Source organism: Carettochelys insculpta, chromosome 14 (assembly GCF_033958435.1).
Source record: "Carettochelys insculpta isolate YL-2023 chromosome 14, ASM3395843v1, whole genome shotgun sequence".
Lineage (NCBI taxonomy): Eukaryota > Metazoa > Chordata > Testudines > Carettochelyidae > Carettochelys > Carettochelys insculpta.
The window spans coordinates 4,248,225-4,264,079 of NC_134150.1; the positions used below are offsets into that span (position 1 = coordinate 4,248,225).

Here is a 15,855-nt window from a genome sequence, read left to right on the forward strand (position 1 = left end):
CTGCACAAACCACGCTTTAATCCTGACACGTTTCCAGGTGATTGGCAAAGGAGCCCCAGGCGGCACCGCTACAGCACACGTGGGTCGGGGCCCGCGTCCGCTCCCAGCAGCGAGTTCACGCGGCAAACCTGGTGACAGGGTCTCCCGCGGGTCGGCTCCCGCAACGCGCCATCCAAGGGGCTGCCCCATCCCGGGGGAGGGCGCGCCCTGCCAGCGGGGGCGTGAGAACACGGCGTTCACTAGGGACACAAGGCACAGGTGGTCCGCGTGCTATAGCCATGCAAGTGAACAACGTCCAGGAGCACCAGCTTAGCTCAGTTCAATCAACCTCAAGTCACAATTGCCTAATGATGAGCTAATCAGTGTTTTTACCACAGCGGGGATCCTAGGGAAGTCTAAGCACACCAGGGAGCGTACAGGAGGCCAGTCCCAGCAAACAGACATTTGTGCCGTGCAGCTAAACTGACTCCTGCAGGGGGAAACTGTGAACAGCACTGCGGAAGTTCATTGTTGTGATGGCTCCATGTTTTTGGGCCCACTGGGATTCTGCTGTCAGTCTTCTTACAGGCAAAAGGCACGGCCCAGAAGCTCGGCTCCCTCTTCACCGCTGCTGGTTCAATCCTGCCAGATTCTTTATCTGTGGCACACCGAGACAAGAGAACAGAAATGAGCAGACCATCTGCGCTTTGCAGCCAGTTGCAGATGGACGCTGTGGTTATGCATAGCTCTTCCTTCCAGATGATTGGAAATCTGTCTCTTTGGGAAGGAAATAGGCAGACTGGGATTACAGAAAGAACTCACAGACATTGCATGCTCACCACCATAGCGATCTAACACAGCTGTTCTCTGGAATTACATCTCCTCTCTGGTAAGGGTGTGAACCTTTTATCCAGCCGTCAAGGGTTGCATGTGGCCAGGTCCACTGACAGAGGCAGGCAAAGGGGGCGGTTGACATACCCTGCATGTGGCTCCCTTTACAGCAGGGGTGGGGGATCTTTTTTTGGGTCGGGAAACGCTGACCACAGAAAAATCAGTCCAGAGCCAAACAAAAGTGAAATGCAAAACAAAACAAAACACAACCCTCACTGATGTAGCCCGCAGTTGAGATATCTCACTCCCCTCACGATCCAGCCCCACAGAGTTGGAGGGAGGGAGGACCAAGGTTCCCAAGGGTTAACAGATTTTGTGGGCCACCCAAGGTTCTGGTGTGGTGCCAAAAATGAAGGGTTCAGTGGGAGGGACTGGACTGTCAGAGTGTGGAATGGAGATGAGGTTGTGGGGTCCGGGTGAGAGGGAGGGTGCAGGAGTGGGCTAGGGGATGGGTGTGCTGGTTCTGGGAGGAAGGTAACAGGAGCAAACTGAGGATGAGGGTCTGGATGGGAGATGGGGGTTGGGGTAAGGGTCTGGGAGGGAGGGAGTGCAGGTCCAGGGGGATACATGGTCTAGGAGGGATGGAGGGTGGACAAAGAGGCTGGGAGTGTGGGGCTTGGGAGGATGGGGTTGCATGAGGCACTTACCTGCACAGCTCCCCAGGGACACACTTGGCTGCACACCTCCCGCTGCTCCCATTGGACATAATTCCAGCCAATGGGAGCAGCAGGGGAAAAGCCTCCCTGCACTGCCATTCCCCCAGCCAGTGGGGGAGATGGAGGAGCACCATGCAGAGTCACTTCCTATCCCTGCCAGGCAGAGGCTGCAGGCTGGAGCCAGCTCACAGCTTGCCTTGATCCCACCCACAAGCCTTGTGGGCTGGATGCACTCAAGCTATGGGCAGGATCTAGCCCAGGGGCCAGAGGTTCCCCACCACTGTTCTACAGCAGGATCAACATCATTTCTTGAACTGGTGACTAGCATTCTTCCAAAGCAATAACAAGCCCCCTTCCCTAGCTCTTCAGGTTCCTAGTGCCCCTGGGTCAGAGATCCAGCCTCAAACTTGGAAGGAAAAATCTTGACACTTGGACTCCTCCCATCATTAGCATGTGCTGCTTTTGAACCACTGACTTGTCCTCTTCCTTTTAAAATGACCCTTTAACCGTCTTTAATTTTGCTCTCTTTGTAAGAAATACGAACAGAGAGGTGGCCGTGTAAGTCTGTATTCTTACAAAACCAATCAGCAGTCATGTATTTGATTTGTCAGTTTTTACTGCAATTTCTTTGGGCCTCTGTACTATAGAAGTCAGTCTGTATTGGAAAGACTCTAGATCTGAAGAAGTGGGTCTGTCCCACGAAAGCTCAGTACCTGATAAATCATTTTGTTAGTCTTTAAAGTGCTACAGAACTGCTGGTTTGTTTTGAAATAAAAGTAATTGTGGTAAAAAAGATGCCCAAATGCACTAAATTTCCAACAGGATGCAAGCAGAATTAATGTACAGCCCAGAGATTGGCAGTAACTCTAAGAGATGCATAGTAACAGAGAGAAAGCTGTGCTAGTCTATATACTATCAAAACAAAAAGGCAGTCCAGGACCATTTTAAACACCAACAAAATAATTTATTAGGTGATGAGCTGTCGTGGGTGAAGCAGTGGGTCTGTCCCATGAAAGCTCATCACCTAAACAAATTATTTCGTTAGTCTTTGAAGTGCTACTGGACTGCTTTTTCTGAGAGATGCAGATTTCTTGTGGCAGAAGATCCTAGAGTCCTTTCAACAAACGGCACGAAAAATCCTGTAAATTTGAGGCAAAGTCGCACTTCTGACAGACGACTTATTAAGGACTGTGGGATTAATCCTCAAGACCTGAGCCACGCATTAACAAATTGCTCCAATTAATGCTCTAGTTTCAAACGTAAAGAAAACCTTCTGTCAGGGGAAGGTAGTTTAGTTGCACGTTATGATCTGTGTTGCAGAGAAACTCAGGGCAGGGACACGCTGCTGGCAGATTATGCTTGCTAAAAGAATAGTGTAATATAATCAATGTATTTAGCACCCTTCCATCCCAGAGGAACTCAAAGCACTTTATCAGCTATAAGCAGGCACGGAGGGATCACTTCATGCATCACAGGCATTCTACTACTTCTAAGCTGGAATACAGCTGCCTTTTAAGGAGAGAAGAAAATACGTTATCCAGATGAAATTTACCCCAGAGCATAATCCCCCAACGAGTAATTTGGTCAGAACATTGGCACAAGCACCCCGACTCTTATAATGAATGCACAATGGCATCTTTAGCCATTGCAGGCGGTCAAGAACTTGGTTTTACACCATACCTGAGCACAGGTCTTTCCAGCAGTACTGTATCACCTACCTGAAAACAGCAGCATGGGTTCAGGACCGACTCAAGGGAAATGTACCCCCAGCTGAGAGTCAACAGTGTGCCCTGGTAGCCAAGAAGGCTAATGGCCTACTGGGGTGCATTAGGAGGAGCATTTTCAGCACATCTAGAGACATTATTATTCCCCTTTATTTGTCACTGCTCAGGCCACCTCTGGAATACTGTGTCCAATTCTGGAACCCCGACTTTTGAAAGGATGTGGGAGAGGGTTCAGCAGAGGGCAAGCAAATTATGGGGCTGGAGCACATGACTTATGAGCAGAGGCTGAAGGATTTGGGCTTATTTAGTCTGCAGAAAAGAAGAGTGAGGGGTGATTTGACAGCAGCCTTTAACTTCCTGAAGGGGTGTTCCTAAGAGGATGGAGAGAGGCTGTTCTCAGTGGTGACAGATGACAGAATGAGGAGCAATGGTCTGAAGTTGCAGCGTGGGAGGTGTAGGTTGGATATCAGGAAATACCATGTCAATAGAAGGGTGGTGAAGCACTGGACTGGGTTACCGAGATAGACAGGAGAATCTCCATCCCTTGCGGTGTTTAAGTCCCAACTTGACAAATTCCTTGCTGGGATGATTCAGTTGGGATTGGTCCTGCTTTGAGCAGGGGTCTGGACTCGATGATCTCCTGAGCTCCCTTCCAGCCCTGGTATCATATGAACTGTTCAACCAAACACTATTACAAGAAACACCCGGGTTTTCCTTGAAGTCCCTAATTCAGTCATGGACCAGGAATGACATCACTGATAAATTCTTTATTCTGACCTCTCTTCCTTTATATCCACCCTCAGCCGCCCTCCCCAGTGCTCAAACATTCAACTTGCAGCCGGATGTTTGTTTGTTTTTTCTGCACTGTACTGCGAGTTCTTTCACAGTGAAATCAGTAAATGCTTACTCCCCAGGAAAAACACGAAGACGCTGGTGATTTGAAGCTCCACCAGTAAAGCATCTGACATTGATAGAAATACCTCCCCAGAGATTCTTTCAGCTGGGATGAAGAACAAACCAACATCAAGTCTGGGGAGGAACAGAAACAAGCCTCACTTTAGATGCTCTGCTTTCAACACTACTTACAGTGACTGCAGCTCCCATCAGGCCCTGGACGAGCGCTTCTCCCGTTGACTGTACCTAGGCAATACACGGAAAACGTGCTGTAGCTTTCTGCTGATTTTACACCTGTATAAACTCATGGAAGAGGTTTACACACGTACAGCTCATTGCTAACGTGGATTGCTGTGACAGAGGTGTTCGCATACAATCAGCGAGGCAGTCCCCAAGCTAAGTAGCTTGGGCACGTCTGCTCGAGTGGTAACAAACCCCCTGAGCATAACATAGACGTGCCCGGTGTTCTGCTCATTCTATCGTATTACCTGCTTAGCGGTATGACCCATCTTCATGGCATCAGCTATTCTGTTTTCCAGGAAGCGCCGGGTCTCCTCAAAGTCAGGTGACGAGTCCTGCATCATCACCAGCTCTGTGGTGTTGTAGATGCCAGCCAGCACCGCCCGACGTGTGTACCAATTAATCTGCAAGAACAGGAATCGTGAAACAAAAGGTTAAGCGCTGTCCAGTAAGACAGCAGATCTCAGAAACTGACCGAGGAAGGGGAGAGGCAGATTAGACATAACCTCTCCCCAGTTATCAACTGAGCAGTCCCTGACGCAGGGGGTAGGGACAGCTCAGCAGACAAGACGTCTATTGAAATCAATGGAACTTGGTTAACTCCTTCAGGGAGAAATTGTTTCACAGCTCCCCACAGACACCTTAAGAGAAGAGTCGCGAGCAAGACAGGAGAAGTCATTTTTGTGCTCTACTCTGCGCTGGATGGAGTGTTGTGTCCAGTTCTGGGCACCACATTTCAAGAAAGACGTGGAGAAATTGGAGAAGGTCCAGAGAAGAGCAACAAGAATGATTAAAGGTCTAGAGAACATGAGTGATGAGGGAAGGCTGAAAGAACTGGGCTTGTTTAGTTTAGAAAAGAGAAGACTGAGAGGGGACATAATAATGGTTTACAATACCTAAAAGAGGGTTACAAGGAGGAGGGACAAAAATTGTTCTCCTTGGCCTCTGAGGATAGAACAAGAAGCAATGGGCTTCAACTGCAGCAAGGGAAGTTTAGGTTGGACATGAGGAAAAACTTCCTGTCAGGGGGGTTAAACAGTGGAATAAATTGCTTAGGGGAGTTGTGGAAGCTCCATCACTGAAGATATATGTAAGAGCAGGTTAGACAGAACACCTATCAGGGATGGTCTGGAGTGCCTGGTTCTGCCATGAAGGGACTTGATGAACTCTCAAGGTTCCTTCCAGTTCTAGCGTTCTATGATAACTTGGCGACCCCCTCAGAAGCAGTGATAATCGAGAATGTGAAAGAGCGGTTCTTCAATTTCAAAGGTGCCAGGGAGACTTTCAAAAACAGCTCAGATTAGGCACAGTGTCTGAAATGTCATTGAAGACTTTCAGACTCTAAGGGACTCAAGACTTCCTGGTGTGATCGTCTCCTCGCAGCTGCTTTCTGGTTTTATTTCTTTCATTTTTCTGTCATCTCATTTGTTTTGCCACAGCAGTAGCTATTTTATACTCCTAAGTGAAGTTTATTAAAGTAGTTTGTTAAGATGGCTTATTTAGCTTTCCCCACTCCCCACCTATCTTAACATGAATTAAAATAATGTATTAATTGCTTTAATTAAGGTTATCATTTACATTGCTCTTATTTGCTGCCAGAAAGACTAAGGCTTTAATAAGCTCCTGTTATTTTTAGCTAGTTGTTTTGAAGGGTTTTGAGGAAAACTGCACATGCTCTCATCAGTGGTGGAGACATAAGCCCAAAAAGAAACATTTCTTGTAAACCAGTGAGTGTTTGGATTCATTTTTCTATTATTGAGTGACACTCGTATAAATTGCCAAAAGTGTTTGGCTGTAAAGAAAAGACATTGTTGTCATGAAACCTGAGAGCGAGACCTTTCATAACTTCTTGTAATTAGACAAGATGCAATTTTCAAAAGCACGTCAGGTTACTTGGAAAACTGTGACGGGATGAATCACCAGACAAGGCGCAGGGTTGGGATTATTCATGATGAATCTGCAGACATCACCAAATATTTCCTCACCTTTGAAAGACACTGCACCATCTATCCAATGCCGGAGGATAAGAAAATGACCACTCTAGTTGACAAACTGAGAGGGCAAGCCTTGGATGTAGCCAATAAAACACCTATTGCTGATGGTTCCAACTACAGTAAATACATAGATTTGGTTTTAAAAGTTTCAGATTACATCTGAAATTTAGAGCTCTTATGAAAGGAGCTACTCTAGTAATGTGGCTTATGGGAATCACTTCCTGGATCTGGTTGCTGATGATGTCACCCTGGGGAAGAGGGCGGGAGAGCAATCACTATGCAGATCTCTCTTTCACTGATAAGGTGGGTGGTCCCTATAAACTTTCTCTGTGTAAAACTTTTACCCAGACTAAGACAGATTATTTGGGGGGCTGTTTTCCTGGGCACTGAGCCCTTAGAGCTGAACTGCTTCAGTGTCTGTGTTGCTCTGCATGGGGGCGGTAACCCCCGCCCCGTGCCTTGTCTGGGGGAGACCAGAGGATCTGGCCTAGCAGGACAGCGTGACGGAGAGCTCCAGGGAGCAGGAAGGCCGGTGTCAGTGGCATGATCAGCACAGCAGGGGACAACCCTCAGGGGACTTCTACAATTCATTCCGTCACAACAATATTCCATTTTCACTAGCAACTTAAGATCCTAAATTGCAATGAAAGTCAACGGGAGGAAGAGAATGTTGAAGGTATTTAGGCACTTAGACATGCAGAAAAGCTTTTGAAAAATCCCACTAGCCATCTAAGGGATTTCTCCTAGATCCCAACTGAAAATAGGAACTTAAATGCTTCTGAAAATGTTGTCCTTATTCAATTCTACAATCGGGATAAAGGCTTTCCTCTGAAACAGACACGAACACAATTACGTTTCAACCCTTCCTGTTGCTCTGCAGCACTAAAAGCCACAGCTAGTCTGTTTACGTGGCACCAGGACTTACGTCGGTGGACTGGTCTCCTGCATAGTGCCACATATCATCCACCATACTAGTGAGGAGGTTCAGGCTGGCAGGGATGTTGTGTGGAAGCAGCAGAATGCTTACAGCCTGAGACAGACAAGTGGAGACAAGCACACGACTTTAAAACAAACCCACAAACACGCCATCTTTTGCATGCGTTGACTTCCTTCCTCCCGCCCCCAATGTTCTGCCTCCACCTTGAGCAGAAGGCACTCCCAGGCCCGTTCAGCTAGCCTCAGCCTCTTTTGCGTGGCTTCCCTTTGAGTAGTAGGGCCATTACAAACCCTACTGGTGCCTCTCATGCCCTGCATATACCTCCTAGTCTTCTTCTAGCTCAGGAGGCTAAATCCAAGAATTACACATGGGCTTTCAGCAAGGCAGCAGCTAGTTCTAACTAGCAACCTTAGCGCTTTGAGGGTTTATCATTAATACGCTGGAGGCGCAAATAAGCACCGCTTTGCCATTTACAAATATCAGCTTAGCAGGATGCAAAAGAACCCAGGACCAATGCTAGAAGGAACCTGACCTACCACTTGACTGCAGGAGCTGTACAGTACAGAGAATGAACTTCCTTTGGAGCACCTGAATGGGAGGGGTGCATCATGAGATGTTTGCCACTTGGGGACTGCAAGAAACAACACCCTCAATCTCTGCTGACAACTGTTCATGTTCAAGGACACCCCCCTCCATTCTTGAAGGAACTATCTAGTGTAGATTTCCCACACAGCTTGGAGAGATTAAAGAACAACAACAACAAAAAGAATCTGCAGGTTCATTTTGTACCTGGGGCCATTTGTCAATGTATGGAATCAGCATCTTCAGTCTGGCTTCCACAGCGTCTGTCAGGAACTGGTCTGTCTTCTTCTTCCTGGAAGAAAAAGAAAAACAATGTATCCGTCTGCCAAAAACAACTCAACTTTGAAATTTAATTTTTAAAATTTTCAACCACTGTGACGAAGGGATGGGGTTGTGAGCGGGTTCCAGGGGTTTGGATGCAGAGGGGGCAGGAGATGTGGTTTCACTGGGTGTTACTGGTTTAACAGGGTGAGAGGGGAGTTTGTTTTTACAGGGACCAGCACGGCACTTGGGACCCTGGCCAGTGGCCTGGAGAACGGAGACCCCAGCGATTGGTGACCTAGCTTGAGTTCTAGCCAGTGGGAGGATAAGGGGCTGTGGAGAGAGCACCCCAGTGAGTGGACCAGCTGGATCCAGCTGTGGGGCGGGGGAGGGGAAAGGATGGATGAGAAGAGAGGGGCCCCGGTGATGCTGTTTATCTGTACAAAAGCCACGGGAGGAGCTGCTGGGGAGGGATATCGGAGCCTCTGGCCTGGGCGGAGGGAGCAGGCAGAGCCCACCTGGATTTAGGGGAGGCTGAGATGTGCTGTGCTGAGGGAGGCCAGGCCGACGGGCCCTGAGCATTCCTATGCTGTGTTCAGGTGCTCCATAAACCCTCCTGTTTTATGCTGGCTGAGAGTCACTCCGCTCTGGAGAAGAGGGTTGCAATGTTCCCTCTGGGGTCCAGAGTGAGTGGACACCTTGGGAACTCCCGTGGTGAAAGGCAGATGTGCTGGAGGCTCAGAGGTGTGGTCCCAGGAAGCAGAGGGGCTTAAGCCCCAAGACAGACCAGATACCTAAGAAGAGGCTGTCACACTGAAGGGGATATCCCCGGGGGCACCATACGGGCCAACTGTGGGTGTGACCTCTGAGTTCATGACAGCCTCCATCCAAACTGAACAGATGAGGTGCAGCCTTCTCATCTCTTAACTCTGGCTCCCCTATACAAGCAGGTGTCTGCCTAGATGGGTTCATCTGTACACAAGTCGTCTTATTGGTCGCAGGACAGTACCTCTGTCTTACTCTCTGGTGCTGGGCACCTAGGAAGACGCATGTTTCTCTATACAGTCACGGTCCGCCTACTTTACTTACCAGAAGATCGACTCAGCTATGGTTGACCTTCTGGAGTCTGATTTAGGGTGCCTAGTGGTGATGCGCTAAATCGAACCATCAGGGCTCTACCGTCAACCCTGGTACTCCTCCCTGTCACAAGGAGTAAAGGAGATCGACGGGGGAGGAGTTTCTCCCATCAACCCCCAATGCGGGGGCAGCCAGAAAAATCGATCTACCACACATCGACTCCAGATATGCATTGTCATATCTTACATAGACTTGTCAACATAGTGGAGACCCGGCCTTAGTCACGACAACACAGGATACTCACTCTGCCTGGCCCAGCTGCACAAGCTTCTGCTGTTCCTCCAGCAGATCAGAGAGCTCAGAGTTGCACCGGGACACGAAATGCAGAATCAGCTCACTGCCATCGTTGTGAAACATCCCTGCCGCAGCAACGGAGAGGCCCAGTGACTGTGGGAAGGAAGGAGAATCCGAGTAGGTCACTGATTGCTAAACAGGCCTGACAAAGGGAATGCTGTTTGATGTTTGATTTGGTAAAAGACATCACCTGAACCGAAAGCACAATGAAGTTACTTTGTAAAGCTGGTCTCCTACGAACCTCTTTTCCCAGCCCCTTCTGTACTACACCGTGCTGCCAATTTCCCCTTAGGTTGTTCCAGCGTAAGGGAAGAATTCAGCCCCGAGTCTCTTTGAACTACACCCTCCTCCCACGTCTCACATGCACATTGTCCCTCCCGCCACGTACCTTGGCTCCCTCTGCAATGGCATCTGCTGTCCAGCCATGAGCAGGCACAAACTTCAGCGCCGCGGTCAGGATTCGATGCTGCAGCTGCTCCTCGCTTTCGTAGTCCTCCGACTCCTCGCCCCCCTGACCAGTGTAACTGCAAGAAGGCAGAATTCCCTCGCTGAAACGACACTCTCAAATAGCAAAAACCACAACGCTGCTTCTTGTTCTTGTGTCACCCCTGGCAGATACGGACACGCAGGGCGGCTCTTTGTTTTATGGGCCTGTTCTTTAAATACAAAGCCCCGTGTCCCTAAAATCCTGGAAAAAAATGATCGTTTAACCACAGTTCATGGTGGGGTGAAGGAAAGAAGGAGGTTTAGGTTTTAGCCCAGGGCGGGGAACCCCTGGCCCACGGTCTGGATCTGGACCATGGCTTGCATGGATCTGGATCCTGAGGATCAGGGTGCTACTCCCCAGCATCCAGCCCACAGCCGGGTGGGGCGCTCCAAGCCTCACGGGCCAGATCTGGCAAGCTGGCACTGGATCCAGCCCACAGGCTCTACCCTGGGGCAGGGGAACAGAAAGCAGCTCAGCACCACAACTGTGCGTGCGTGTGTGTGCGCGCGCATCAGACTCTTCAGCCCAGTGCTCTGATTGGCCATAATTCCAGCCAGTAAGAGCAGCAGAGGGCAGTACCTCGGAGGAAGGGAAGAGGGCACAGAGCCACGTGTGCCAGGGGTGCTGCCCATGTAAGCAGCACTCCCCTTTCCCCCAACAGCTCCTGCACCCCCTCCCAAACAGACCTTCCCTTCCTGCACCCTCCCTCCAGCCCCAACTCCCATCCTGCTTCTTCCCCTACCTGCCAGACCCGTAATGTACCCCCAACCCTCCTGCACCCTTCCTCCCACCCAGACCCCACGCCTCCAGCCCACTCCCCTCCAACACCCCTTCCTGGTCAGACCCCCACTCCCAGTCCACTCCTGTATTCCCCTCACACCGGGCCCCCTGACCCACACCCTGCTCCTGCCCAGACCACCCTCCAGACCCCCCAGTTCCCATCCCACTCCTGCACCCTCCTTCCTGGCAATCAACCCCTCCTTCACTGAACCCCCACCCTCCTACCACACCAGCCCCAACGCCTAGAGGGGCCCACAATAGGTACTAGCCTGGCCCCTAGGCTCCGGGGCTGGTGTGTGGGGGATCAAGGGGCGTCTCTCCTTTATTGTTGTTGTTGTTCTTCAGCCAGGGACCACATCAGCAAGATTTGCTGGTTTGTTTGTTCGCTCCTCACTTGCGTGGTCCCTGACTGATTTGTCCCTGAGTCAGGGGCCCCCGATCCAAACGGCGACTGCTGAATACTGCTCAAGTGTGTGACAGAACAACTGCAGTCACAACCTCTGCCTTTGGTATCTAGGAAAACATAACTGCCAAGTAAAGAAAAACCTAGAACTGCAGCACCTGCTATGCAACCCAGAGGAATTCCTTCATGGATGCACTTCCTCGTCTGCCTCTGTTGTGGCCATGAGAACGTGCATGTTGTCAGAGCTAGCTCCAACCCCTTTATCAGCAGGACGGTCCTGGCCTTGGCTACATAGGTTACCTGTGTTGTGAACGCTGAGGCTCCTGGTCAGGCTGGTCACCCAGTGGGTGTGAATCCAAAGGCAGCTGGGAGGAAGACGGCGCCCGCTCCTGTTTCGGTTCGTCAGAGACTCGGAAGGCACGCTGAGTCCGGTACAGCGGGCATCTGACCCCTGAAATGGAAACCATGCGCGTCAGCTGGTCGCTTGTCTCCTTTAAAGGCAGCAGGGGTGCATGAAGGGAGGAAATAGACGGAGGGAACAAGTTCCTGCCTCGAGAAAAACGTCCATTCACCCGCAGCCAATATTTGCGTGATTAAAATATAGGGAAGATTTTTTTTGTGGTAGGAAAAACAACCCCACAGGTAGCACTGTTATCCCAAACTGCAGACAGTTTAAAGATCTTGCCTTGGAATCCCTGCAAGCATTAATTAGAGGCCATCAGGACATGACTTGCCTCCTCTTTTTCTCCCCACATTGGAACCAGTAAGGAAAAGGAAATAAAAAGCTTGCAATAAAGAACTGGAGTGGTTAGTAGTGCATATGAAAGACAGAGTAACTGAATCCTGACAATGCCACACTCCGACTGGGGCATTTAATTTTAAAGTGATTTGTTCAAAACCAAAATGTTTCTCTAATTTGGCTACCCCATAAGAACTGAAGTGTCATTCTTCAGGGGTGGAAAAAGTAGTCAAAAAGTTACTTGAGTAAAAGTGCAGCTGCTGAGGGGTGGGATGTACTTAAGTACAAGTCACCAGTGCCCCCCACCCCTGGAAAACCACTTGAGTAAAAGCACATGCCCGCTTATTGTACTCAAGTACCCAGAGGTGAAATCAGCTGCACTTTTACTCAAGTAACTTTTGGGGTACTTTCCCCACCTCTGGTTATTTTTTAATACAATGAGCAGTGTTTGTGTATCCTCTGTACTTCCCAGATACAGAGTGCATTAAAAAAAAAAAACGGGGGCTCACTGAATAACCAGCTCATCTGACTTGAGACTGTAAATAAGAAAATCTAGTTTCTTCCTTCAGTTCCCTGGTAAATGTCACCCTGTGACAGAGGAAACAAATGAGTTGGCCAGCTCCTTTGCTAAATTCCTTTCTGGGTATGATGATAGTTATGTCCCAGACGGCACAGTACACAGAAGGCGCAGGGTTTATTATGTACATGCCTGGAGAGGAAATAACTACGGGCACATCTAGACTATGTGAAAGATCAGCCTAGCCACGATCAATCTTCCGGGGGTTTGATTTGGCGTGCCTGGTACAGACGCGCAAAATCAAACTATCTAGGGGCAGCAGTCGACCCCTGTACTCGATATCGCGAGGAGTAAGGGAGGCCGACCAGACAAGCAGATTGCAGTTAAACTGATTCTAACTATGCAATTGTGTATCTGAAATCGACTTGACTCCCTCGTGTAGACCAAGCTTAAGGGTAAATCTACACTTACCAGATGTCTTCGGGAGTTAAATTTTGCTGCATGTATTAAGATGCGGCAAAATAGATCTCTCTGGGCTTGGCTATCAACCCTGGTACTCCATACTATTGTGTGTAGTAAGAGACTTCAGCATGAGAGAAGAGCCCCCATCTACACTAGGGTGGACATTCAATTCTGATACATTGTTTCTAGCTGCACTAATGGCATAGCTAGAATTGTGTATCAGAAATTGACTTTCCACCCTAGTGTAGATCTAGCCTAAGGAAAGTGACTTTGAAGACTAGTTTTTATTTTCAGCCTTACCACCAAGGTATTTAAGCACATGCTTGTATTTAAGGCTCTTCCACTTGCACCCTCAGCAAATTTGCAGATGACACTAAACTAGGGGGTCAGGTAGATACACTGGAGGGTAGGGATAGGGTCCAGAGTGACCTAGACAAATCGGAGGATTGGGCCAAAAGAAATTTGATGAGATTCAACAAGGAGAAGAGCAGAATCCTGCACTTGGGATGGAAGAATTCCAGGCATTGTTACAGGCTGGGGACCGACTGGCTAAGTAGCAGTGCGGCAGAAAAGGACCTGGGGATTACAGTGGATGAGAGGATGGAGATGAGTCAACAGTGTGCCCTTGTAGCCAAGAAGGCTAATAGCATATTGGGGTGCATTAGGAGGAGCATTTCCAGCCAACTAGAGAAGTTATTATTCCCTTCTACTCAGCTCTTGTCAGGCTACATCTGGAGTGTTGCATCCAGTTCTGGGCCCCCCAGGGCAGAAAGGATGTGGATGCATTGGAGCGGGTTCAGCGGAGTGCAACGAAAATGATTAAAGGGCTGGAGCATATGACCTATGAGGACAGGCTGAGATATTTGGGCTTGTTTAGTTTGCAGAAGAGAGGACTGAGGAGTGATTTGATAGCAGCTTTCAACTTCCTACAGGGGAGCTCTAAAGAGGATGGAAAGAAACTCTCCTCAGTGGTGACAGGTGGCAGAACAAGGAGCAATGGCCTGAAGTTACGGAGGGAGAGGTGTACATTGGACATTAGGGCTGCACTCGATGACCTCCTGAGCTCCCTTCCAGCCCTGGGATTCTATACCCAACTAAATGTTGTCTTGGCCCGAATGGGGTTGACAGGGCAGCACATTAACAGACAGTTAGTTACCTGTCAATGGCTTAAATCTGGGTGGGGAATGCCCAGACCATAGTCTGGATGTGAAGCACGAGGCTCTGGGCTCCCCTCCCCAGCATGCGGCGCACGGCAGGATGAGGGTTGAAAGCACCGAGCCTCACGTGCTGGATAAGGCAGGCCAGGGCGGGTTCCAGACAGTTGGCTCTGCCTGGGGGTAATGCCGGGGGTGGGCAGGAAGTGACTGCATGGCACTGCTCCCACAGCTGGGGGGTGCTGAAATGTCCAATGCAAGCGTTTCCCCATCACTCCCGTTGGCTGAATTTTGGCCCATGGGAGCAAAAGGAAGGCAGTTCCTGGGAGTGGTGGAGAGCACAGAACCAGATGAGGCCCACCCACTCCCTTCATGGTCCTTTGCTGCACCCCACCCCCTCCCATCCCCTGTCTACTCCTGCCCCCACCCCCGACTCCATTCCTGCCCAGCTTGTTCCTGCACCCCCTCTGGCCCAGGTCTCCCCCCACGGGAGAGCCTGAGGTGGGCTCATAAAATCTACTAACTTGGGACCCCAAAGGAGTTAATCTGGCTTGTGGGAAGCCCTGAAGCTTGGTCCTCCCTGCATCCTCTCCCTCCCTCCGGCCCCAGGGATTGAGGTATCGCCGTTGGAGGCCACAGCAGTGAGGGCTGGGGTTTTTTTGTGGGGCGGGGGGGGGGGGGGGGGGGGTTAGCTTGTCACTTGTGTGGCTCCCCAACTGCTTTTTCTGTTCATCAGCGGCCCACTGAGCCAAAAAAGGTTCCCCACCCCTGGCTTAGACAGAACCAGTCCCATGGGGCTTGTACACAGTAAGTTTGCTGGGGTCTAAATCTACCAGCTGCGGGGTAGCCGTCCCTATAAATCCTGCTGATATGCACTGACCGCGCCGAGTGTGCTCTGATCTACGGCGTTTTGAAATGGGCGTAAATCAAAGCGCATCAAGGAGCTGCTAGGGTGTGTCAGCATGGGCCACATGGACCCGTGGCATGCAGCAGGCTAGAGCAAGATGAAGTTACACCCCTGCTTGCTACAGAGTACACGGACAAGCCCACAGACTCCTTCTGATCCTGCGGGGTGGGGGGCGGGGGCATGCCAAGAATTTGGTAAGAAGCCAAGGGCTGCACTTTTCTATGACATTAGTTATAGAGGCATTGCCTGCTCTGGGATGGGGGCTGGGTGAAGGAGGGCATTGTGGCCCAGGGCAGCGGAGAAGAGCGTTTGTGTTATGACCTGGGGAAGGTGGTGATTGTGAATTCAGGCTGGGAAGGGGGTTGGGGCGGAGTGCCAGGTATCAGCTCTGGCTGGGAGACACTTACCCTATGCAGCTCCCAGCCAGCAGCCCAGTGGGACCCTGCAGCTGGCTCCCTGCTGTCGCAGCCCCACGAGCTGCTGGAAATGGCCGGCCGCTGGGGCTGGTGTGCCTCTCTGCCGGGGGAGTAGGGCCTGCGTGCATGGCCGAGGCAGCTCCTATTGGCTGGTTTCCATCCAGGAAAGGATTGCACGAGACACCCCCCAGCCCCATGCAGCACAGAGATGCACACAACGACCCTAGCAGCTGGCCACTTTGAGCAGCACATGGGGTACAGCGGGCAGGGAGCCTGCCTGAGGGACCGACTGGGCCACAGGACATTGGGCATGGGGGCTGTATTTTGCCCACCTCTATTCTAAGCTCTCCCTGAAATGATAATATTCAAACTGGGACAATTTTACCCATGTGGTCCCTTTT

The 15,855-nt window shown here is 50.3% G+C and overlaps 1 protein-coding gene across 1 annotated transcript in view; it reads right to left on the minus strand.

Annotated features, from left to right (window-relative positions):
- The window catches only part of COQ9 (coenzyme Q9), an 18,693-nt gene continuing 2,838 nt past the window's right edge, over nucleotides 1-15,855 (minus strand). Inside the window, exons 2-9 of the mRNA XM_075008803.1 lie at nucleotides 11,560-11,710; nucleotides 9,978-10,113; nucleotides 9,540-9,682; nucleotides 8,105-8,189; nucleotides 7,304-7,408; nucleotides 4,633-4,788; nucleotides 4,337-4,390; nucleotides 1-637 (exon numbers count right to left, since the gene is read on the minus strand). Of these exons, the coding sequence (XP_074864904.1) occupies nucleotides 602-637; nucleotides 4,337-4,390; nucleotides 4,633-4,788; nucleotides 7,304-7,408; nucleotides 8,105-8,189; nucleotides 9,540-9,682; nucleotides 9,978-10,113; nucleotides 11,560-11,710 (866 nt within the window). The 3' untranslated portion in view covers nucleotides 1-601. The remainder of the gene's footprint in view (nucleotides 638-4,336; nucleotides 4,391-4,632; nucleotides 4,789-7,303; nucleotides 7,409-8,104; nucleotides 8,190-9,539; nucleotides 9,683-9,977; nucleotides 10,114-11,559; nucleotides 11,711-15,855) is intronic.